At 36.9% G+C, this 25,717-nt stretch overlaps 1 protein-coding gene across 1 annotated transcript in view; it reads left to right on the plus strand.

The window, feature by feature from the left end:
• Positions 1-14,948, plus strand: part of RNF217 (ring finger protein 217) — a 128,610-nt gene extending 113,662 nt beyond the window's left edge. Inside the window, exons 5-6 of the mRNA XM_032158224.2 lie at positions 3,733-3,804; positions 5,158-14,948. Coding sequence (XP_032014115.1) covers positions 3,733-3,804; positions 5,158-5,231 — 146 coding nt within the window. The 3' untranslated portion in view covers positions 5,232-14,948. The remainder of the gene's footprint in view (positions 1-3,732; positions 3,805-5,157) is intronic.
• The last annotated feature ends 10,769 nt before the right edge of the window (positions 14,949-25,717 follow it).

Raw genomic sequence — 25,717 nt, forward strand, 5'->3', positions numbered from 1 at the left:
TCATCACGTGGATGTCTCTTAGAATTCCTTTTCTGGCCGTGTTTCTCATTTGTAGGCAATACCTTTTATCATCTTCCACGTTTCCATTTTCCTTCCTACTTTTGCCTAGTTACTTTATGAAAATCTTTATATTTCTCCCTAGCCCTTGGTCACTTCATGACTGTTGTGAACTATTTTCCTCCTTAGAAGCATATGATACCTGATCAGAACAAAGCTGATGTTAGTGATAGATTTCTATCAGGTAAAAGATAGAACATATATACGCAAATGCACTTTCACATATGGAAACCAATGCCGTCATTTTCTAAAATCTGTGTGAACTCTATAAAAATATTCTTCCTGAGGCTAATGGAACATAATTTTCCACAGCCAATAGCATTCAATAGTCAAGACTGCTTTTAATGATTTTCCAGTGTGTGCCGCTTCTTAATTTGCAAATATGGTGGATGTTATAATTATATAACCAATATATATGTATTAGTTAAACAGATATTGGAAGGATAACTAGGGAATCTAACCTTAACCTCTAATACCATGAGAAAATCAATTGCAAATTTAGTTTTGAGATAGAAGCTATTTGCAAATCTGTATCTGCAGATAGCAACATGAAAACACAAAATCACTGTATTTTCTGCATTGTTATTTTATTTTCTACTTCAGTGCCACCTTTAATTTTGTCGTGGCAGCGTGTTTCCATCCATTCTTTATTTTAAATAGAGAAGACATTTATTTGGCCCATGGTTCTGGAGGCTGAGCAGTCCAAGATGGAGTGGCCGCATCTGGTGAGGGCCTTTGTGCTGCATCATAGATGGCAGAAGGGCCAGCAAGCCCATGAAACAGAGAAAATGGGAGCTGAACTTACCCTTTTGTCAGGAACCCACTCCTTTGATAGCTGCACATTCCTATGATAGTGGTATTAATCCAGTCATAAGGGCTCTGCTCTCAAGACCTAATCACCTCTTAAAGGCCCAACCTCCCAACCTCCTTTTTGGCCTGTCTTTTGTGGGTGCAGGTGCATGTGTGCACATAAAATCACATCAGGTTAAACCTGTTAAAGTAGGGAGCAGCTGGCTTTAAGATAAACTCTCTCATCCACACATATTTTCCCCACCCCAAGCACAGCTGCCTCTTAACTGCTGTTGGACCATAACTCCAAGTGAAGTGGTCCTCCCTCCCCCATCTCCACAAAAAGCAGGAAAAGTAATGTTGTAATATACAAAGTTACTTACTCCCTGCCATTTCAGAGAGAAGATGGAGTATAGGAAAGCCCTCCCACCCACTGTCCTTGTGTGATGTAATACAGCTTGCTCCCTCAGTCTTGGAATACAGCCTCATGTGGTCCTTGGCCAGAGGCAGAGAAAGGGCCTTCATCTCTCTCACAGCTGAAGGGTGGGAAACATGGTCTTCATTCCGTGTAACCACGTGCTCAGCTAGAGATCAGAGGTTCTGCTCATACATTATAAAGGAGAAGAGAGATTTGGGGATGATTAGCAGCCTCTGACATAGAGGCATCTCTCCCAGTGAGGCATGGGCAGATTATTAAAGGAATGGTACTGGGAATAAAAGTGGCTGAGGAGAAATTTTAAATTCTCATATTACTTCTTACAAAAATTCTAAGTTTTAAATCAAGTCATATAATTTTTAAGAATAGGTCTTCAATTGATTTCTAGATGGCAAATAGTTTATATAAACGAAAACAGTGGAGCCTTCTCCAAAAATGAATTCTCAATTAAAAAAAAAAAGACAAGCCTGGAGCCAGAATTGAAGAAATACAAATAGCCAATACATATGTTTAAAAATATTCAGTGTTATTAGCTGTCAGAGAAATGTAAATTGGCAGTCTCAAAATGAGATACTTTGAGTATTAAGTATTAACTTGATAAAACATCTGCTAACTATTGATTAGCAAATGTTTTATCAAGTTAATACTTAATATTGGACTTTCATACTTAATGAATTGAAAATTTTGTACAATTCTTTTGCAAAGAAATTTGATACTAATGTGAAGGACATTTTAAAACATGATAAATCCAGATAGACTGAAAATGGTTTATGTGCAAGTATAATTTAAAATAGGGAAAAGAAACAAAAAATTAAGTATAGGAATATTTAAATAAAATATGATATATGGATATGATAGCAACTGAAAATGATGTTTTAGAGCAATGTTACTAACCTAGGAATAAGAGATAGTATGCCTAGTCCCTTAAGACAGTTTCAAAAGTAGATGTAAACATGTTTTGAACATGGATTACATAATTGGAATAAGTTTATTTCCTATCTCGTTCCTTGAATTCTGTGTGATATTTGAGAGGAAAAAGAAAATCAATGCTGTTACTTTTTAGTCATGTTTTACTACTATTAGGAAAATATACTGATAATTATTTAAAAAGGAAATATGAATGAACAGACTGAGCTATGTGCATAGGAGAAAAACACATTCTTTTAAAATGTATGTGCTTATATATTCTAAACTCTTAAGCATCACTTTAAGAGTGTACTAAATGTTAATTGTTCAATGGGACTTATTACTTACTTGGATTCTGTCATTGGCAAAAAATATAAATAAAATCCATGTCTAGACATGGTGCTAATTGAATGGGGATCTTTTTAAATTAGATATTTAAAACAGTATTGTATACATGTTTGGTCATCTGGTTCCAAAGATCATTTCTTACGAATAAAAAAGTTAATATGTTTTGACAAACTTCCAACAAATGGCTGTATTAGTTTCCTTTTTAATGTAATTGATTATTCTAAATTACTGTCCTTTAATTTATAGAATGATATTGCTGTTTCATTCTTAAATTGCCTTGTGAGTCTACTGCAAAGTTTCTCTCTTTCTCATATCTTGTTGCATTTGAGTTGTGCAGCTCTGAAGCTGTGTCGCATGCCATAAGGTTTAAAATACAATAACAACATGTATTTACTAGCCTCTTTTTTGTGGCTGTGTCTTTCAAATTTAGTGGGATTCTGATGTTGGACTCTGCTATGTATACTTATGGCTAGAGTTTATCATCACTGCTTAATGATTCATTTAGAAAAGAAAATGCTGGCTGATACCACTTGACATCCTTACTAGCACTTTGCCTTTTTATTTTATAAGTGCTTCCTTTTTCAATTCGTTAAAATGATTCACTTGAGTGACTTTCAACGTACTGTATATTTATTCATAGTTTTCTCTAACATCTTGAAATGTCCCGTTTGTAGTTCAGTCTGTTAGGCGTTCATATTATTAGTTTTCTTTGGACCCAGGATGTAAATAAACCACTTCTTTAGATGTGGGCTTGGACAGAAGCCCTCTGTAGGACCTACCAGCTCTCCGTGTTATGAGGTAACAAGATTTTCTCCTACCAGCTCAAAATGTGCCACTTCTTTCTTAATCTTTTAGCATTGCGAACATTGAAAATGGAAAGGATCTTAAGGAAAAGCACAAAGATGAACTGTCCTGGTAGAATACAGTAAGCCAGTTGCTTTGGAATGTTTTTGGTTAGAAAGGATAAGTGATTTATGTCTGACGCACGTGCTCAGGACTTTGGTGAAGTTACTAAACTTACATGTGTATATCTGTTCTATACCTAATCCTGATACATTTCTTAGATATATACAGCCTTAAGTGTAATCAGATTACTTAAAATATAATATACACTGTGGTATTTAAAAAGCATCACTGTAATTATTTGGTAGGTTAGTTTTAAGACTCCTTAAATAATTTTGCCTTTTGTTTTCCAGCTGGAAAATTATTCATTGCACCTCTAATTATGGTTTTGGGATTGGCACTAGGGGCCATAGCGGTTGTAATCGGTAAGAAACACTTCATGTATCTGAGATTAGAATTATCTGAGGGCCATAGAGAGAATATGAGTGTAAATGTAATAATATGAATCAGTTATTAAGTGGACATAATTTCTATTGTTTGCCTGCTTTATATAGATTACCAGCATATCATTTAAAAGATCAGAGGAGCGTGTTTCCTGTAGGATATGTTAGTATGAATTTTTCAGTCTATGAATGCTGTGATTCATGTATCTTATAAAGCATTATTAACCCTTTTATAACACAAAGTTAATAGAATTAGTATCCTTTGGGAAAAAGGCAAGAGGAATAGAACCCAAATGTTCTAATTCTGACTTCAGGTTGAAGCATCAAGGAAAAGAAGTTCTAGTGCACCTTGTGTGTTTTATTTGGTCCAGTAAAAGATGCCATGGATACAAACAGATAATGTCAGTGTGTACAGGAACATATACCCAACATACACTTGAGCACTGACAAATAGAAAACCTTGCAGTGATTTGCATAGTTTTATTTATGCAAGTATATTAAAATATGTATTTTAAAGCAGTGGTTCTCAGACTCTAGCATGCTTTAGAATATCCTCAAGGGCTGGATAAAACACAGATTGCTGGTTTTGGTCTGCAGTTTCTGACTCAGTATATGGGAAAAGTCCATTGATTTTTATTTTTAAAAAGGTCCCAGGTGATGCTCATGCAGCTGGTTCAGGGACCATACTTTGAGAACTATTGCTTTAATAATTTTAAACTAAATGCTATAGATAAAGGCTGCTTTGATCATTGTTCCATATATTAGATGGGGTTTTTTTGCTAAACAAAATGATTTTCATATGTCAACTTGTGTTTAGCAAGTAATAAATGTGCAGGACAGATAGAATTATAAAGTATCTGACACTTAAGTTCTTGCAATGTGAGTTAGGACATTATGAAATAGATATTATTATCTGTATTATACAGTTGAGGAAATTAAGACTTACTAGAACCTCATAAGTGGTAGAACCAGGAATCAAACCCAACATTTGGCTCCACAGCCTGTGTTAAGTGATATGCTATACTGCCTGAAACAAGTGTGAGTATCATAGTGTGCAAATGATATGACTGGACAATGAAGAAGATTTAAACCAAAGTTTTGATATTTTGGTAGGAATCATTGTTATTAAACTGGTATCACTGAGGGTGCTAAAGGGGAGAAAAGCTAAAGGGAAATATTAAAGAATGAAATATTGTAGAAGTAAATACATTTCATAGTGTAGATGCCTTCCTCTTTGTATGTTCATACATTGCAAATAAATAAACATAGACATTTTAAAATAGGAAAACCTAAATGCCTCTCATCCTAACTAACTCTAATTTTTTTTATCCCTAGGTTTATTTGTATTTCCTATCTATTGCCTTTGTAAAAAACAGAGAAAACGATCACGGACAGGTATGCACTGGTAACATGCAGATGATTTCATCCAGCTAAGCTGGTTGGAGTAGGAGCGATACCGAAGGGTACACCCATCTGTGAGTCACATCTTGAAAAACACTGAGAGGAACCTTCTACCATCTCATCTCCCAGTGATTCTCCGTGGGCCACAATGCCTCTAGCTATGGTGCACTCCCAACATGGTATCCTGTCCTTTCCCTAAACAAATTGCTGCTGCTTTTAAAAAATGGTCACTTTCATAAACTATAAACATCTATATCATAACTCTGACCTTTGTGGTTCTTGGAAGAAGATACTTTAAGAACCAGTTATCCTAAGAATTCTGAGCACGCCTCTTCTAAGAATTGCTTGGACTGTCTTTGAACTCTGCACCTCCTTCCAGGCCATCTTGTGAGACTTGGTGTGAATAGCTGAAGTCCTATCTGTACCAACAAGCAAGGCCACTTTTCAGAACATAAGAGTTCACTGAATGCACCTGTTATAATCTGTGGCCCCAGCAGTATAATTGTTTTATCTTTCAAATGTTATAATTGCTAAAGTCTCAATGTCCAAAAGGGAATGAGTGAAACTAAATTAATGAGAGGAATACTAAGTTACTGAAGTGTATATGTGTAGGAGTGTGAATGTGTGTGTATATAAATATGTATTAAAACTAGGCCCAATAACCTTGTATTTACCCAGTTCCATGCCGCTACACTAGTTTTCCACATTTTCATAGACCTATTGAAAGATGATGGTTCCTTTGTGGACATAATTTGGCAATGTATTAAATTAAAGTCAATGTAGACAACAGGCTATTTCGATGCTGAACTTTTCTATTTCTTGCTCTTTCTTTTTGTCACACAAACACAGAAATTTGTGCAATGTCACCCCAAGGAGTATTAAGCTTTGTAAACTGACAAAACTGGCTGCTTTTAGGAAATTCTCAAGACCTAAATATTCAGTCTTTTTAAAATTCTTCTATTTTGGAAAACATGCTTCACTCTATAGATAGATCCTTCACATTGGGATTATTTAATCCCAAAAACAAGTTTGCTGTAGAGAACTGCTTAAGCCTTTAAAAAATTCCTATTCTGCTAAATTTTTAACCAACTTGTAATTATAGATAATTCTGCTTTAGGCCAAGGTCTTACATCATTTAATATCCTAACCCTGTTATCTCTTGCCTCCTCCTCCTCTCTGTTTTTATTTGTTTTCAAGGTTTTTCATAAAAACAAATACTAGTTTTGAAGGACTTTTTCTTACATTTAACTGCTCAAACATAATATTTTGGGGGGCATCTTCTTATGGAGGAGTTAGTTTGAAAACTTTTTATGTTCTTGAGTTCGTCCAATATCAGCTGCTTTTGGAGAAGGAAACAAAAAAGTGAAGGAAATATTTTCAGGAAGTTTTTCTCAACCTACAAAAGCTTTAAAAATAAGAAATTGACAAGTAACTAGACTATGATATGCCTTTGTTTTCATCACAAAAGTTCATCAGCAAACAGGAAAAAAAAAAAAAAAGACCCCTAAAAAGCCTAAAGCTTTGAATTGTCTCCAAATTCTTAAAATTAGTCATCTGTCTTACATGTACATTTATTTGTCAGCAACGTTGTCTGATTTGAAATAGATGATATGATAAAACATGCATTAACATGAGTAGTTTATTTTTGTTGGGCTCCAGAGTGTAAGAATATTTTATTTTTGTTTGACATAAAAAGTGAAGTTGACTTGCGTGAATAACAATCCAGCATACTTTCATTCTTTCTGAATAACACAGAATAACTACTACAGCTTCTGGATTAGTTGTCTATTTCCAGTTAGAGGAGTGTGTGACATTTATGGTTTGGGAATAGCATATTTCTAAAGCATAATATAATACAAGAAATAGTGATGCTCTGTTTTCACAAATTTATCTTTTCATTCACCCATCCATCCATTTAACAGATATTTATTGAGTGCCTATCTTAGGTGTAATAGTATTAAGACTGAAAGAAGGAGAATTTCTAACCTGTCATATGAGTACTTAGGTTTTGTAAATTCATCTTTCCTGAACTTAGGCATTAGTTTGGCAATATGTGAATATGATGAACTCTAAACCTAGCTGATCTGTATATGTATGATGTATATATGTCATATGTATGGTATATATGAAATATTCCCATAACTGCATATGAACACATATGCCATATACATATGTACCAACTGGCTGACTAACATACTCTTTGGTCTTGGATAATGTGTTTTCTAGGTTATGTATCTGTTATCTTTGGCCTACTCAGGGATTTTTATTTCTTTCTTTAAATAACTTATCTTTTGGACATATTTTTATATTATTTGGAAAACTTTCCAGTATTCCTGTTACAAAGTGGTGTCTGTTTTCAGTGATGGCTATTTCATCAGTGCTTGAAATAGTGTGCACTGTGTTGCACAGGCTTTTCATTTTTCTATTGAGTAGATATTTTTAAATTAACATATACATTTTTCTCTTTAAAGGGTCATATCTATTAGGCCTTTCCCTGCTGGTAACTTAAAATGATTATTTGTGAATTTTTTACTAAGTTTCATCAAGATCTTAAAAAGAGAGAAGAAAATAAAAACTATTATTTATATGTCAGTGCCAACTTTGAAGGTAAACAATAGTAGTAACTTTTGGGAGAAATTCTAAAAACTACTTTAAAAAGAAGCGTGCACATAAAATAAATATCTTTCTATCCAAGGCTTGTCATTTTATATGCTTTTATTGTAAATTTAATATATACTACTTTAAAAAATTGATCCTTACAGAATTTATAAAATACAACTTTCTCTGCTTACCCCACCCCTTATTTTCTAGGGGTAACCACTGTTAATGGTTTGGTATGTGTCCTTGCAGACACTTTCTACAAATATACAAATAAGTGTGTTTGTGTATGTGTCTGTGTGTGTATTCATTTTATACAAATAGAAAAATATTCTTACTGTGCTGTGACTCTTTGTCATTTTATTATGTATTAGTAGATACCTTTCCATAAGCATTTAAATAGATTTACCTCATTCTTTTATAAATTACTGCATAATCCATTGTAGGGGTATACTTTAATTTATTGAATTAGTCCCCTGTTGAATGGACTACAAGATTATTTTCACTTCTCTATTACAAAGAAAGCAAGAGTGAAGACCCTTTTGCATATATTTTTGTCACCTTGCGTGAACATATCCGTAAGATTGTACATTTGTTTTTTACAAGATCTTTGTAATAAACATTTTAATGTAATTTCAGGAGATGAGGTCATAGAGATAATATGAGACCCTTTTTGGGATAGAAAGAAAGATTGTACAGGAGTGCATAATTTTGAAAGAAAATCGTCTTTTGAAGGATAATTTCCTTTCTGTCTGATTAGCTAAATAAAATACCTTGCCAAAACTTACAATAGGAAATCTTTTTTCAATAAATATAAAATTTGAGGAGATGTCTGTCAGATAATGAGAGAAAGATGAATTGACTTTTGGATTGCCTCATTTTAAAACTTGAGGGATTTAAATCAAATACTCAAGCCAAATTGGTGATACTTTTCACATTTTTAATAACACTATCCATTTTTGTGTATGTTGCTTGACAGAGGAACTTAATTATGCCATTGTGAAAAGTAGGAAAGAGTATGTTGGCAATTATAAATGCCCACAGCAATTCCCAGAAAAATAAATTAGATTATATACGATTTAGTGATTTGGTGGGATAATTATAAATCATGGGATAATTTATATATGCGGAGTAAGAAGAGAGGGGTCAAACCTTTTGGTACAAGCAACATCTTGTTGCCACCACCTTGATTTTCTCATAGGTGCTATTGTATCCTAAGAGTAGAACAGACAAGAAAACAAAGATAATTAAACACAAGTCAGGTTACAACATGATATCTTTAATTGTACTTTCTCTGCCGTGGTGTCAAGATTCAGTGGTGCTTGTCAGAAAATACCTTGTTCTGTGACACTGACTATCTCTTGAGTCCCAAGGCTCCAATTGAGCCTTTATCTTTCAATCTTACCACCCAAATATATGACCAACTGCTCTCCTAAAATACCTGTGAACCACTGTAATCATTTCCAGTCCCTGATGCCCCTCTTCAACCGCATTTTTCTCCTTACCTCTGCTATTCTAACTATTCCTCTTCACTGAAGGAGAAGAGGAGAGACAGGAGGGGCCGAAAAACTCACTCTGGTATGTGCGAAACATTAGTATTCCTTCCTGACCTTGTCAAATGAGGGCACATCTGCCAAGACATCAATCCAGCTGCTCCCTTGTTAAATGAAATTGTTTTTAACATTACACTTTTACACTGGCTGTTACATTAGAATTACAAAAAAGTTAGTGGCCTCTATAACCTTAATTGGCATACTTTATTACAAAAATAAGAAAATGTATGCCAAAAAACATTTTTAGATTTTAATTTTATAAGCAAGCTGCACATAAGCCTTAATGTGAGTCTTCACATTGGATTATATTTTTATTCTTCCATATTTGTGGCTGAAATCTCTCCCAACTATTGAAAGTGATCTTTCCCATGGTCTGCTTTATTGTTTTGTGTTAGTATCTGTTATAAATATAGCCTTAAAATTTTGTAATGCACTTTAAAATATTTGTGCCATTTAAATAATGACAAAGCAATCAATGCATACATTTCAATGGAGACAGTATACAAAGCTAAAGCAACTGATACATATATTTCAATGGAGACAGTAGGATAACAGTGTTAGCAAATACGTGTCATCTCTTTAAATTTGGGAGGAATCAGAAGCTAAAGATTTAAAACAAGTAAAACATACCTGAAGAAAAGTAGTGATTTCTGAAATTATAGTAATCTTGGAATGGTTATCAAACCTAGCAAATAATACTTAATAAGTGTTACATAATATACCTAATTGGAATGTTTGTTTAAAATATTAAGTTAATTTCTACTGAAAGTTTTAACTGCAATTTCATAATTCATGAATTCTATAAGTCTCCCTGACTAAAAATATGATCAATCAAAACTACCAGTTTTGCATACCAATCCCGTTTAATCATATTTTGTATTTAAAGTTATAATTTAATTATCATACTGTCCCCCTAATATGGAAAATAAGTTACAAAATTCTTTTTTTTTTTTTTTTTTTTTTTGAGACAGGGGTTCTCTCCATGTTGCCCAGGCTGGTCTTGAACTCTTGGGCTCAAGCAATCCTCCCTCCTCTGCCTTTGGAGTAGCTGGGATTACAAGCATGTGCCTACTATGCCTGTCTTCAAAATCACATTGTTTATAGCCACAATTATTAATTTGATAAAGCAAATAATTTTATAGAAATATTAAAGTATTATCAGAACAAAATCAGAGTTCCAAAATTGGGGGAGTATTTTAAGATTGTGCAATGTTACCTTTTGGATGCAAACCAATGATACAAACCTTTAAGAGAGAATTACAGTGGGATTCCTTTGTAACTTTGATTTTGAAAATAGAACAAATACACATTTCATAGCCAAACATTGTGTGGGACTTCTATTGTTACTAATTGTAAGGCTGGAACTTTAGTTGACTTCATCCAAATCCAAGAAACAGTGTCACAGTAGTGAGACTATTCTCATTGCTTCTTTGGAGCATTAGCTGAAGCTTTACTATATCACATACCTTACAAAATCCCTATACATATTGCCAGTTTTAAAAGAATGTAATTATGCATGTTACAAACTATATATATATATATATATCTTTTTGGCTAAAGAAGTGACTATTTTAGAATAACAGTATGAATGTAAAAGGCAATGATTTTTTTTAAATACACAAAACATTGTCATTGCCCTTTTTTGTCACTTCCTTTTTTCTTCTAAAAATTTTCATTTGGTGTATCTAACTTTGTATCACTTAAGTTATTCAGACTTACTAACATAAAAAATACTTTTTTTCAGTTCTGTGCTATATTGTGTCACTCTATTCCATTATTAATACTAAGTGACTTTCCTTGTGAAATGATACCCACATACTTCCACATCAAGCTCCTTTTTCTCTTAAATTTCCTAATTATCTTGATTTTTGCCTCTGCGGTCTTCCCATCTTGGCCAAGTGTGGGATAAATTCTGTCTCGCCCGTAACTCCTTTCACTGTAATGAAATGAATTCAACACTGAACGCACTCTAGAATTTAGCTCTGGTAGTGAGCATAATTTACCTTGGCTTATTTTATCTGTAAATGGAAATGTATCAGGAGTGCCTGGAACACTTTTCCCTCTTGATAGGAGTTGGAGAACACTGCCTAGCCTTCTGCCAAGAAGTAAGTCAAGCAAATGAAGATACCAGTTGGATCAGAGGGCCTAATAATACTCTAAAACGAAGCTTCAGCAATTGCTTCGTGACTGTTCTAAGATCAATATTGTGTTTGCATATTAGTTGGACAGAAAGCATGTGTGGACATTCATCCAACCTGACCCCAGGTCATTCATTCTTCATCCAAAAAGGGTTATAGGTATGGTTTATGGTCTTTGTTTCAGCAAAATGTCCTACAGCTTGGATTTGGGGTGGATTTATATAGTGTAGCATTTGTATATAAGATTCAATCATGGATTCATACTCTGTGAACATTGTTAGATTTTTGATAATCTAAAGTAGATCACATTGAATGTAATTGATATTAACCCTATTCTAGAGAAAACATTTGTCATTTGCAAGTGTTTGACTTTTTAATTGATATGATTTAGATATGTCACACTCAATATATTTAGTATAGATTCAGTACGTAACAGAAAAGAACAAGGGAGAGACAGACTTGAGTGTTAAAGGACCCCAGAAATTGCTTAAATGTCCTTTTAGATTCTTGTGGCTGGCAAGCTATGTTGTCGTTGGTTCTCTGCCAATTTGTGATGTGTTCACCTCACCATGCCCCAGCTTGGGAAATATTCTTAGTAATCCAATCAAATTCTTAAAAATAGCATTTTTGTGAATGTATTACTTCTGCAATATCCCCATATATTTGTATTGTTTCAAGCCACTAGTATCTAAATATTTGATATAAATATCTAAATTCTTTCATTTTATAGAAAATTAGCATGCTTTATGTTTCTTTATAATGAAAAGTCTAGATAAAAGTATCATAATTTCGTTATCAGCTGACAACAAACGCTTCTAAGACCCATTTTTTTAAGTGTCATATGGCAACTCCTCAATAGCTTACTTTTATTATTTGATCATTTTCATCACAATTACAATCCTCTAGAGGGTATTTTAAAAAGTAGACCAACCTTATATTTCACGTGAAACATAGAATAATAATTAGTTTGTATATAGATATAAAACCATTTACCTTGACAAGGACAATCTGTTACAGATTTTTAATATGAAAATTAATTGACAATTTTGTTGCTTTTAGAAGCAATTATTAACATAGTAATTAGTAAATTCTGAGAGATGACAGAAATGATTTTCTGTAGAAGGAACACAACAGTGATGTTAAAATGTCAACAAAGAACCAGTTGTTTTGATTCTATTTTAAGCAAAATTGTAAGGCAATTTTATGAAACAAACATTTACATCAATGTATATCTATTTCAAAACTGTGGGACAATTATTCATTCTTTTCCCAAATAGAGTAAAATATTAAAGAGAAAAAAATTTGAGTGTTTATCTATTATTACTGTATATTCAGAAGTTACAGTTCTAAGGAATTATTGTCTTCTATTTATCAGAATATATTCCATTTTAATTATATTCTCCTTAACAATAGAAAATTAGAAGAAATTTCTTGATTATAAGATGAATAGTAATTTGTACCAGATCTTGTCCATCATTTCATTAGATTGCATATTTTTAGTTTTCTATAAAATTTGCAGCCGTTTTCCAAATAAAGTAAGTTATAATATTTTTCAAGTTTAAAATGGGCCTGGTTGAAAAGTGGTTTCATTGATTCTTTTTAATGATATTGGAAAATATTTATGCAATTTTGTTTTTTAACCTTTTCTCCATTTCATTAGTTACACTATTAACTTTGATAATCACAAAACTATGTGGAAGAAATCACTCTGAATACATTTTGTGAAAGAGGGGGGTAGAGTAAATTTTTTTTAATTGGACAATGTTGATATGCAGAAATCTCTCAAAAGAAATTGCAAAGGAAAAATTACGTTGAGATGAAATGTTGAGAAATAAGGAGTATCTTAAAAACCTAATTTCTTACACTTTTTAGAGCAATCAACTTCTTATTTCCAAATGATTATTTCATGCTGTTGGTTCCATGAATTGTGTTTTTAGCATAGTATGTACTTTTCTACCACATTAGCATTTACACTCTAATTACTGAAAATAAAGGAAGAAGTTGGTGAATAAAAGCCAGGGAAACTGGGTTTATTCTCATTTTCCGATAGCACTAATATATAATCCCTTTAACCTTCCATATGGTGCTTTGTGTGATGAGTATATAACATTTATATACGTTATTAGTGCCTTATTTTTTTCACTTGACTTTATTTCTTATCTAAAGAGCCATATATTTTTTGTGAGTGTTCTTTGGTCCCTCTATTTAAAGTGCTAAGGAGAAAGCATATCTTTAGGGATGTATATAGGCTGCATTTGCTACCTTAATCTACTGTATTATCTCTAGAACAACAGGTTAGCCAATGTATTTTTCTTAAATTCATTGTAATTTTTAAGCTAACCTATACAAATGGATACTAAACACCAGAAATTAAAGCCATTAAAATTGAACTGTACTTTAAAACCATAAAAAATGCTAATTAAGTTCAGAACAGGAGTTGAAATGACTCTCAGTTTTATCTATAGCTCCAATTAGGACAAAAATACCAAGAGCATTAAAAATAAAAGTAACTGTATGGTACTTCAGGAATTTGACCAATTCTTACAACTTACTCTTGGCAATATTTTGTCAGTAATATACTTTCATACAGATGCTGGAGAACCATGGTGTCTGCTATTTACATGTTATTCATTCCCAGTGAGCTTTATCAACATCAAGCCTTTTTGTATAATATGTTATTTTGCTCTTCTTGATCTGTGCCTTTTGTTTTAGCTTTATACAAAATGCTGGGTTTGTTATATTCTTTATGTATCATAATATATAATTCAGCTTTTCCTGATGAATGTATGCTGAATAATCAAACTAAACCATGTGCTTAGAAAAGACAAAGACAGGTTGTATATGCAGATATGTGTAAATATTTGACAAAGAAAAAAAAAAGGAAAAGAATCTCCCTGCCAACAGGTAGGTCCTGCTGGACGGGACCTGAAAATTAAGAGATTTTTTTTTTTTAAAGCAGTGAAATTTAAAAATCTTTTACCTCAAGAATTTTCAGTCAATGTGTCAAGGTACTGCTCCTTCTTAGTAAGTACAGTCTCACGTGCTGCTGGCGGTAAAAGCAACCCAAGTGTCAGATCACACAAATTTTGGGGACAAGTCTGTCAAAAGACGGACACCTTGTGATATTTCGGAGTCTGATTTCGGACTTTTCGTAATGTCCCAATGATCTTTTGTTGTGGTTGGGCTTTTATAAAAAATTATTTTTAGTTGGTTGTTGTGGAATGGAAGAGTAATCTTAATTATGAAATCAGATTGCATGGAACAATATAAAGACACTCACTCGGATGAAAACTATAATGGTTTCCAAACTATTTTGATTGTCATTGTACGAGCTATTGTATGGATTATTGTGGTGTGCTGTTTACCGCATGATGTGTGCAATACATCGTGCAATGTTATTTAGCAATGCGTAATAAAAGTTTTTAAAAGAGAAAATTCTTGTATTTTTTTCCAATAGATTTGGATTTTTAAAAAATTAAAAAATAAAACTTCACAGCAACAAAACTATTGTGCCTAGAGTTACTGGAGTAATTTCTACATTGGATTCTAGAAATGGAGGAGCAGGAATGAACAGAAATTCAAGGGTGTGCTTTTGAGAAGGTGGATTGTGTTGTGTTGCTGTGGCATGTTTTGGGGAAAGAGCACAGAATAGTGAAGATCAGTGCAAACATTCTGCATGAGGCATGAAAAAGAAGCAGATAGTGTAGAAGTAAGAGATTAGCTTAGGGTGGTCATTACTCTCTAGACCAAGGGGCCTATACAGGGGTGGGAAAGCAGAAACCACTAAACTGCTAAAGCCAAATATATATGCCTACTCTATAACCTAGCAATTATTTTCCTAGATCTGTCACTAAGGAAACGATGGCCTTTGTTGACCAAAGGGTAAGTACAAGAATTTTCCTCAACAGTAAAATCATGAATATACTGTGATATATTCATAGAATGGAATATTATAGAACAATTAGAATGAAAATAATTTTGAAAAATTACAGAGCAATCCATGCAAAAATACAGTTGACTCTCACAGATACTATGTTGAGCAGATGAAGCCAGGCACAATAGAGTATATATTGTAGGATCACATTTATATGATGATCAAAAACAGACAAAACTGATCAATGATAATAGAAGTCGGAACAGTGATTACTTTTGGGGTGGGTATTATTGGCTGGTAAGGGGAATAAAAAATCTACGATTATAGAAATAGTCTGTTACTTCATGAGGGTGTTATTTGGGAGGCTGAGGCAGACAGATCATGAGGTCAGGGGATCAAGGCCATCCTGGCTAACATGGTGAAACCCTGTCTCTCCTCAAAATACAAAAAAATTAGCCGGGTGTGGTGGCGGGCACCTGTAGTCCCAGCTACTCGGGAGACTGAGACAGGAGAATCGCTTGAACCCAGGAAGTGGAGGTTGCAGTAAGCCAAGATTGCGCCACTGCACTCCAGCCTAGGTGACAGAGCGAGACTCTGTCTCAAAAAAAAAAAAAAGAAAAACAAATTCTGGATCAGGCGCAGTGGCTCAAGCCTGTAATCCCAGCACTTTGGGAGGCAGAAGCAAGTGGATCACCTGAGCTCAGGAGTTCAAGTCTGGCCAACATGGGGAACATGTCTGTACTAAAAATACAAAAATTAGCCAGGCGTGGGGCGGACTCCTGTAATCCCAGCTACTCGGGAGGCTGAGGCAGGAGAGTCGCTTGAACCCAGGAGGCAGAGATTGCAGTGAGCGGAGATTGCACCACTGCACTGCAGCATGGACAACAGGGAGAAACTCTGTCAAAAAAAAAAAAAACTGGAATGTATTTTATACTTCCATTTTAAAAATTAGTGGAGCAAAAAAGATACTATATTGTCTTTCTTGGGTCGCTAAAATCCTTTGAAAACATGATGTTTAACCTTTCAAATGGCATATATTTTAGCTATTTATAGTTTCCTGCCATCAGCAGACTACAGTGAAAATTCTTGAACAAAAACCTTCAGATAAACCCTTAGTAATGGACTTGCAAGTCGAATTCTAAAAACGGTTATGAAGCACGTGCTCCCACATATACCCAAATGATACCATTTCAAGTTGATGCCAATTTGTGTTCCCATCACCAGTTTACAAGAGTATTTATTTCATTTTCACGAAAACTATTTTATCTCTTTTTAAAAAATATTTGCCAATTTGACAGATAAAAAATGGCATCTAATATTTTTAAATCAAACACACACACACACACATACACACACACACACACACACACAGTGCCAAATGTGTTTTCTAAATTAACTTTTCCTTAAATCCATTTGCATTTAGTTCCTTTCATGGTAATAAGCCCTCATAATTTCCTTCTGTTTTCCTATATTTCCAAGCCCCAAGCTGCTATGTTTAAAGACAAAAATGGTGATATCTTTTTATTATAGCTACAGTTGCCAACACACACATACATAAAACAGCAGAGACGTATTTAACTTACACAATTTACCACAAATGTGTGTCATGACATATGCTCCAACATAAACATGAGATGGGAACCATGAATCCCCTGTTTCTTCTGGCATTCTGGTTGCAGAGTACCACTTCCAGTGTTGAGCAGGCCAAATGTGATTCTGGCATTTAATAGTGTTTATCAAACTACACATCCCCTTATTTTGAGCCAATTATGTCATCTGGCACTCAATGATTTTTTTTTAATGCCTTTAATGTAGCCGGGATAGTCCATTGAAAGTTGATGAGTCAGACACCAATGGAGCCCCTGCTTAGGGAGTTTCTTACTCACCCTTGCCCAATATTGTGCTCCACATATTTGTTAATTAAATGTATATTTCAATAAGGTACTGTTAGGGGACTGGTATTGAAAATGAAATGATTAGATTATTAGAAATGAAACTCCTGGTAGGCCCAGTTTTCACTCTCAAATCACAATTGAGGAAGGTTTGTGAAGAAGGTAAGAGCGCTGACGCTAGGCTCCTGTATTTAAACCCCAAGTTGGCTTCTTTCAGGCTATATAACCTTGGGTAGGTTGCTTGACCTCTCTGTGACTCAGTTTTCTGTAAATTGGGAATAATAGTGCATGCCTCCAAGGTTAGTTGTGAGGATTAACTGAGTTTTAATACATGCTTAAGCACTTAAAATAGTGCCTTGCTCTTAAGCTTTCAGCAAATGTTAGTTCTTATTATTGTTAGTGACCATGCTTCATTTTAAACATGTTGGCCAACACAAAATGATTCATTGATATCAGTTACAAGTAGCACAGAATACTAGCTTAGCATCACTCCTAGACGTTGTGTCAGGGCTGTGATTGGAAACATTCTAAAAGGCAAATTATTTTAATGGGTAATGCTTAACATGCACATTTCTAGAGTAGCATATTGGTAAATATAAAGTTTTGCTCAAAGAGTCAATTATCATATGTTAGCTGACATCTATTGTTTTGTCCTCTGAGTAATTCTGTCTCACTCACCCAACCATGTTGTTCATTAGAGAGCTGCCATCTTTTCTCACGCTCCCCACCATCAATGAAACCAGTTGGTTCACAGAGGGACACCCAAGTCAAGTTAAGCCAATTAATCCCCTCCCTAGGATTTTTGAACTTGAGAAAATAAAAAGCCTGTCCCTGTCCCCTTTTAATGATGTAGCTGTGAAATGTGAACTTGGAAGCTTCCAGAAGCTTTGTTTCTGCCACCTAAAAGAGATGGTCATCTGACTAAAGTGATTCACTTAAAGCCAAAGAATGACAAAGATTGCCAACAAACACCAGAAACTGGAAGAGACAGGGAAGGATTCTCCTCTAGAACTGTCAGAAAAAGCATCTTCTGCCAATATCTTGATTTCAGACTTCTAGCCTGTAGAACTGTGAGACAATACATTTCTCTTCTTTCAACCCCCTCAGTTTAGAATGAAGCTGCTGACAGAAAGTGAGATGAAGCTGGAACAATCTGGGCAGCATTCTCAGGAATCTCCATCATCCCAGAGACCTCATTGTTCCTCTGTTTTTTCCAAGCATTTGTTTATGTGAGCTAGGGCCTGGGTTCTTTTTCCCATAGTCTTAACAACAAGCTTCTCTGGCCTTCTACCAATATGGTGGCTGAATTCTGACAGCAACATCCCAAATAGACTGGAAATTGAAGCTACCATTTTCTTTTCTTTTTTTTTCTTTTTATTTATTTATTTTTTTTTTTTTTTGAGGCAGAGCCTTGCTCTGTTGCCCAGGCTGGAGTGCAGTGGTGCGATCTCAGCTCACTGCAAGCTCCACCTCCTGGGTTCACACCATTCTCCTGCCTCAGCCTCCAGAGTAGCTGGGACTACAGGTGCCCACCTCCACACCTGGCTGATTTTTTTTTTTTTTTTAGTAGAGATGAGGTTTCACCACGTTAGCCAGAATGGTCTCCATCTCCTGACCTTGTGATCCGCCCACCTCGGCCTCCCAAAGTGCTGGGATTACAGGCATGACCCACTGCGCCCAGTGGAAGCTACCATTTTCTTAAAGCCTGGGCCTAAAACTGGTACCACACCATGGAAACAGTCGCAGCAGGTCATGAAACTTGTCCCTGTCTCCTGGCCTAAAGAGACTGACTGTCTGAGGCACAGTTGCCATTTATTCATGCAACAAATATTTTTTGAGTACCTACTACATGCCAGACACTGTTACAAGTCATGGTTATAGATTAGTGAAGAAGAGACAAAAAATGTCTGCCATAGGAAGGTTATGGTCTAGTATAGGAATCAGACAAATAAGCAAAATTAGTAAATCATAGAAGTGAAAGGGAGAAAAACAAAGCAGAGGAAAGTGATAGATAGTGAGGGTAAAAGGGCATGGGCTTCTGGGAAGGTAAAGTTTGAGCAAAAGTATGAGAGGTGAGAGAGCTGTATCGATGAGCTAACAGGGCATTCTAGGCAAAGCAAACAGCAGAGACATGGGCTCAGAAAGGCAAGACTCCAGAGTAGCTGGAATAGAAGGAGAGGAGATGAGTATAAAAAGAGTGGTGGGGGCATTGCTGCAAATGTAGGTGGGTAACTGTAGTGCGTTTGCATTCAGTTTGAGTGAGACGAAAAGTCCACCGAAGTTTGTAGACAGAAGGGTGATATGGACATCCCTAGGTCCCAACAGGATCATTCTGGCTGCTGCAATGAGACTAGAGTGAAGCAAATGGACAAAACAAAAAGGTACAGATCAGCTGGCTAGAAGGACGACTCCAAAATGAATAATGGCCCTATTCTTCTTCACACAGCTGGACTTCTCCCCATCTTTGCTAGTGAAAACCAAATCACTTCATTGGTAATAGTTTACTTTTTCTCTGTATTCTTTCAATAAATAGCTACTGAGCACCCACAGGAGGATGCCCATGTTATCATGGATCCCCAAAATAGAATGGCATATCTCTATCTGAGAGTCAAACTCACAATTTTTTTCAAAATTCTCAAAAGTTGGTCCAGAAAAAAAGTTACACAGCTATTTTACACTTGGCCAAAAATATTTTAGTGGACTTCGGCATTCAGACCTTCAGATATATAAGGGTGAGAATTGCAGCCTTTGGGGCATGGATTTGAGATGCCCAAGACAAAAACCTGGAGTTCGTCCTGTCTGGCTATCTTTCACCCAACCTAGCTCAATCTGTCATCAGCCCTCTCAATTATATCTCCTAAATAACCTCTCTATTCATACCTTCACCTTTTAATTCAGATTGTCCTTCTTATTCAGATAATAGCAAGCATTGGGATTCTTGCCTTCAGGCTTCCCCTTTGTTTTGCCCATGCCTGTGATGTGACTGGCCATAAGCACTGTCCACTGCATCCTTCACAGTGCTATTAGGGTGATGCTACAAAAACAATCTGATTTTATCACTTCTGTCTCAGGATGGGGTTTTCTGAGAAGCAGGTTCCTAGATGGAAATTTGCATGCAGGAAGCTTATTGCTAAGGTTTACTGCACATCTATGAAGGAGTGAAATAAACAGGATTGGGCAGGGAGAGAAACTAGACTGCATTGAAGTTCCCCACACAGGCCTGAGCTCATCAGCCATAGCCTATCAGCCAGAAGCTGGGAAGGCTCTGCAGAGAGTTGTCCCAAATTGAAATGAGAGTAAGCCTTAACACTCTGCATAGATCAGTCATCGAATGGGAGCTGCCCTTGGAAGCATGACTTTGGGAGGAGGTGACCCTTTCAGCTGAGAACACTCCAGAGTGGGTTCAGCTTAGAACTGTCAGTCATCAACACTCTCAGGCTGGGCAGTGAACGAATCAACCCCGGGAGTGGGTGGGTGGGATGAGACCGAGTAGCTTGGGGCAGGAGGAGAGGTGTGAGGAAAGGTGAGAGGTGGAGGTGGAACCTGGATAGAACGTTCCAAGTTAACCTCTCCAGTCCTTGCTCACTGTTGAGACATTGGGATGCCCCCCAACCCCTGACATTAAACAGAACTCTTCCTTCCACCATGCTCTATTAATATAATCACCAACAGATTGGTTATTTATTTTTGCTTATATTATGCATGAGGCCCTCTAGCAAGAACGTGAATTCCATGAGGTCAGGGATCATGTTCTATTCATTTTTGGGTTCCCTGCACCGTCTATGGTAACTGGTAGGTACATCATAGGCATTGAAACATTTGAGGAACAAATTACAAAACTATAAAACAAAAAAGTTTTATAAGAGATGTGCCCAAGACAGCTCAACTTCAGAATGGTGAAGCCAGGGATTCCAACTGGGTCTCCCTTCTCCAGAGTTGTAAGTGCCTAGGTTGAAATCAGTGGAGGAGCAGGAAATGGGAAGAACACGAAGCTGGAAATGGGAAATCTTAGTTCCAACCTTGGTTTTCATCCTCCAACTGGCATGCTAACTTGCCCTCTCTGGGCTTCCTAGGTCTCTTATTCCTTATATTGGAGGTGTTGTTATAGATAATTTCCAAGAAAATATTTAGCGCCTACTATGTGTTCACATAGTCTGTTCACGTGTATGTAATCCTTACAACCCCTCTGTGGTGTTATTAGTATCCTCATTTTATAAACAATGTGGGAAAGAAAACAACAAAGCTAAACCCAGCTAAACTAAAAAATAAAAATAAAAATAAAAAAATACAGTTCAATGGTTTGTTTGAGGTCACATAGCAAAGGCTCAACTCAAACTCAAGTCTCCTGCTTGCCAGTCTGCGGTTCCTGCCATGGGGGAATTCTATTATCTTTTAAGAAAATAATAAGTAAGGGAAGAGAGAGATGCCCTTTCACAACTGCAAAATTCTCTCCTCCCCAATTTCCAGCTCCCATCACCAACAACGAAAACAAAAACAAATCCGGATTGCCTTTGTCCACAGTATAGAGGGCGAGGGCGAAGGCGAGGGCGTCGGCGGGGCTGCAGCCTCCACGCAGAGACCGCTGATGGCACCGCGCCGCTCAGTTGATCCCTTCCCAGCGCACGGAGCAGGAGACTAAAGGCCCACTGCCCACGGCTGCGAAAACCTTCCTTCGCGAACGCGGAGCTGGTGCACGCGGGCATCTTCTTCCCCCGCAGTCCCGGCACGCAGAGGCCGGCGGCCCGTGGCGCGGGGCAGTTGTGCTGGTTGCCGAGCGGGGGCTGCTCTGGGTCTGGGTGCACCGAGAGGAGCGCGGAGTGAAGCGCACGGTGCACACTGTGGGGCGCTGCTCGTCACCTCCCTGCCCCTGCCTCTGCCCTCCCTCGCTGTCCGGAGCACAGTCCCTGGAGGGCAGATGTTCCCTGGGAAGATGCGCGAGGAGAGCGACTGGGAGGCAGCAAGCAGCATCTGCATGTGGGCAACACGACCCCAGGCTGTCTCCATTGCCTGCGTGCTGAACGCATAAAAGCTTCTTTTTTTCTTTTTTTGAGGAAGTAAATGTATAAATTAAATTAAATTACTTTGGTGGGGGTTAAAAAACAGTTTTCCTCAGTGTCCTGGTGACATCTTCCAACTGCCAGGCCACTTTTCATAAACCTGCTGATACATTTTCTACATCTCATTAAAAAGGTAACCCAAAAGAAAAGTAACGGAGGGAGAAGGAGATGAAAGGGAGAGAGAAAGGAAAGACAAAATGAAGAGAAAGTTAAAAAAAATAGACTAGGAAAGAGGGTCCACCAGGAACCAGGAGGAGCCCTGGGGATGGGGTCGGGACGAAAGCCGGCAAGAACTTCGGCTGACTGAGTTCCTTTAATGAGTAGAAACGTGCGGGGTTGTGTGCGATTTTCCTGGAAAATCCTCACAACCCTATGAGTTAAACATTATTCCCATTTCAGAGATGAGGAAAGTGAAGTCAGGAAAGAGTCGCATCATCAATCTGATTTGAATACCAAGGGCAAGTTTTTTCCCACTACATCAGGGTATCCTGATCCGTTTTAAACGATTAGAATCACCGTTGTTGCATTATTTATGAGCCTTGACAGAGACTGAATAACCTCCCCCCATCACAGAGTCTGCAAGGACAGAGGTGTGATCTAAACCTGGGCCTGGGAGCCCTGAGCTAGCAAGCTAGACTGCTTCTCAGAGCCCTTCTCTGGTTAACCAGGGACTCTGAGGCAGGGTACCCAAACTGTCCTTTGACATCTGCAACTCTAAAAGAGTGATTGGAAATTGGGGAATAATAACACAACAAATAGAAGTTTTTGTTCACATCAAATGAGACAGTGTATATGAAAGTACATGGTATAATATCAGTTATTTTCTTTCTGACATTCAATTCATTGAAAGTTTATTCAGTATTACTTATTCAGTTTATTAGTAGTAGTAGTAGTAGTAAGCATGTTTAGGGCCCTCCCCGGTGTTATTAGACATACCCTGTATGTGCATCTTGGTGAAGGCTGGGCTCCAATCCTGGTCTTGTGGAGAGTACCAGGCAAAGATTTAGGACAAATGGATTCCTATCTTGAATTCTTACATTAATTTGCTCTGCCATATTGGCATAGCCACATACCTTCCCAGACTTTGGTCTAAAATCAAGGAGTGCAACGGTAATCTCTAAGATCTCTTTCAGCAATTAAATGTGGGTCCATGTAACCTATATTTAAAGTTAGTTCCAACTGTTCAGTTCTATTATTTCTCTAACCCAGACAGGCCTTGTCAAGCAGCTGTGCATGTGCATACTCCCATAGGCTGGGTCTCTACCTCCTCCTCCTCTTCCTCCTAACTCCTACTTCTCCCCAGCATTTCCTACTTCAGCCCCAGCATTTTCTCCCGCTAGGTGCCATCCTGCCTGTACCATCCAGGGTGCATCACCATGGCCCCCTCTGTTAAGGACTCTTTGTAAATCACCACTGAGCAAGGCACTTGTATTAGTTATCTAGGGTAGAAGTAGCAAAATACTACACACTGGGTGGGTTACAACAACAAACTTATTCTCTCATAGAGAGACCTGAAGTCTGAAATCAAAGTGTCAGCAGCACTGTTTCCTTCTGGAGGCTCTGAAGGAGAATCTGTTTTTTGTCTCTCTCCTCGCTTCTGGTGGTTGCCAGCAATCCTTGGCATTCTTTGACTTGCTGTGTCTTCACTTCACTTCAGTCATTGGATTTCAGACCCAACCTTATCCAGTGTCATCTTTGGGGCAGAAATGTGTTCTCTCTAAATTCATATGTTGAAGTCCTAATCCCCATAGTCTCAGGCTGTGACTGTATTTGGAGATAGAATATTGACAGAGGTAATTAAGGTAGAATGAGGTCATACAGGTGGGCCCTAACCCAATGTGACTGGCATCCTCATAAGAGGAGACTGGGACACAGGCATACACAGAGGAAAGGTCATGCTGAAGACATAAAGAAAAGATGGCCAACTGCAAGCCAAGGAGAGAGGCCTCAGAGGAAATCAACCCTGCTTACACCTTGATCTTAGACCTCTAGCCTCCAGAACTGTGAGAAAATAACTTTCTATTGTTTAAGTCCCTCCCACTCTGGGTCTGTGGTACCTTGTTATGACAGCCCTAACAAATACAGACCTTCACTTAAATACTACAATTACATCCACAAACACCTTATTTCAAATAAAGTCACATTCTGAGGTTCCAAGAGGACATTAACTTTTGGGAAGACACCATTCAACCTATTACAGCACTTTTCACAGTTTCCTTCAGGTCTTTGTGTTCCTCCAAGGCAGGGACAATTATCCCCAACAGGGCACAAGTCCTGGCCCTTAATATGTGCTCTACAAAGGGAGAAGGAAGAAAGGAAGTAAAAAGTAGAAGAAAAGAAAGAGAGTAATAACAGAAAAGAGAGAGGAAGGAAAAGGGGAAAAAAAGGAAGGAAAGCTGCATGCTTTCCTAGTTTCCTTGTTTCAATAACATCCTTCAAAACAAAATACTGTTCTTCTTGAACAAAAGATTTCTTAAAGCATCTTTGAATTTCTGTGTGTATGCAATTTACTTTGAAACATGCAAAGGAAAGAAATAAGGGAAACGTGATAATATCCTGTTGACTCATTGCTGGCCCTGAAAAACACTTCCAAGGGGTTACCTGATTAAATATAATATGCTCAGTTAAATTTTAATTTCAGATAGACAAGCAGTAATTTTTAGTATAAGTATGTCCTAAATGTGATACATATGTGTGTGTGTATATATATTTGTGTGTGTATGTGTGTGTGTATATATATATATACACACACATATACACACGTATACACTAGACATGATAGAAAGAACATAGACATTGGACCCATACAAATTTAGGCTCCAGTTTTTACTACCTTTTAGCTCAGGGACCTGCGGCAAGATACTTAATCTCTTTGTATGTCAGATTCTTCATCTATAAAATTATAATAGACTTATGGGAAAGGGTTGTCGTGACTTTAAAATGTCTGGTATGCGGTGCTTCCGTAACTAGAACAGTGTCTAACACATAGTAATCAATGACTCAACAAATATTTTTGAAGGAATGAAAGAACACATTCCCTTCTTCCCTATATAGAATTCCCTGGAGGATTGGGACAGCCAACCCGACAATAGCAGGGGCCCTAGGACAGGCCACAGCACAGTCCAGGGAGCACCCCAGCCTTCCATGTTAGAAAACCCACTCCACATCCACTGTTCCTCAGAATAATCTGGTTTTAGGATGCAGGGGACATACAACCAATTTGATACAGGCAGAGTTTTCCTTCTAGAAAATGTGTGTTTTTATTACAGAACAAAGGCAACAACATCTTACGCTAAAATTCAAAAGTCTGTAAACCTTAAAGATCCTATTTCCATATGTATTGCATTGAATTTAAAGGCACACTCCTATTTGTGAAGGTGAT

Source organism: Hylobates moloch, unplaced genomic scaffold (genome assembly GCF_009828535.3).
Source record: "Hylobates moloch isolate HMO894 unplaced genomic scaffold, HMol_V3 SCAFFOLD_2, whole genome shotgun sequence".
NCBI classification, from domain to species: Eukaryota; Metazoa; Chordata; class Mammalia; order Primates; family Hylobatidae; genus Hylobates; species Hylobates moloch.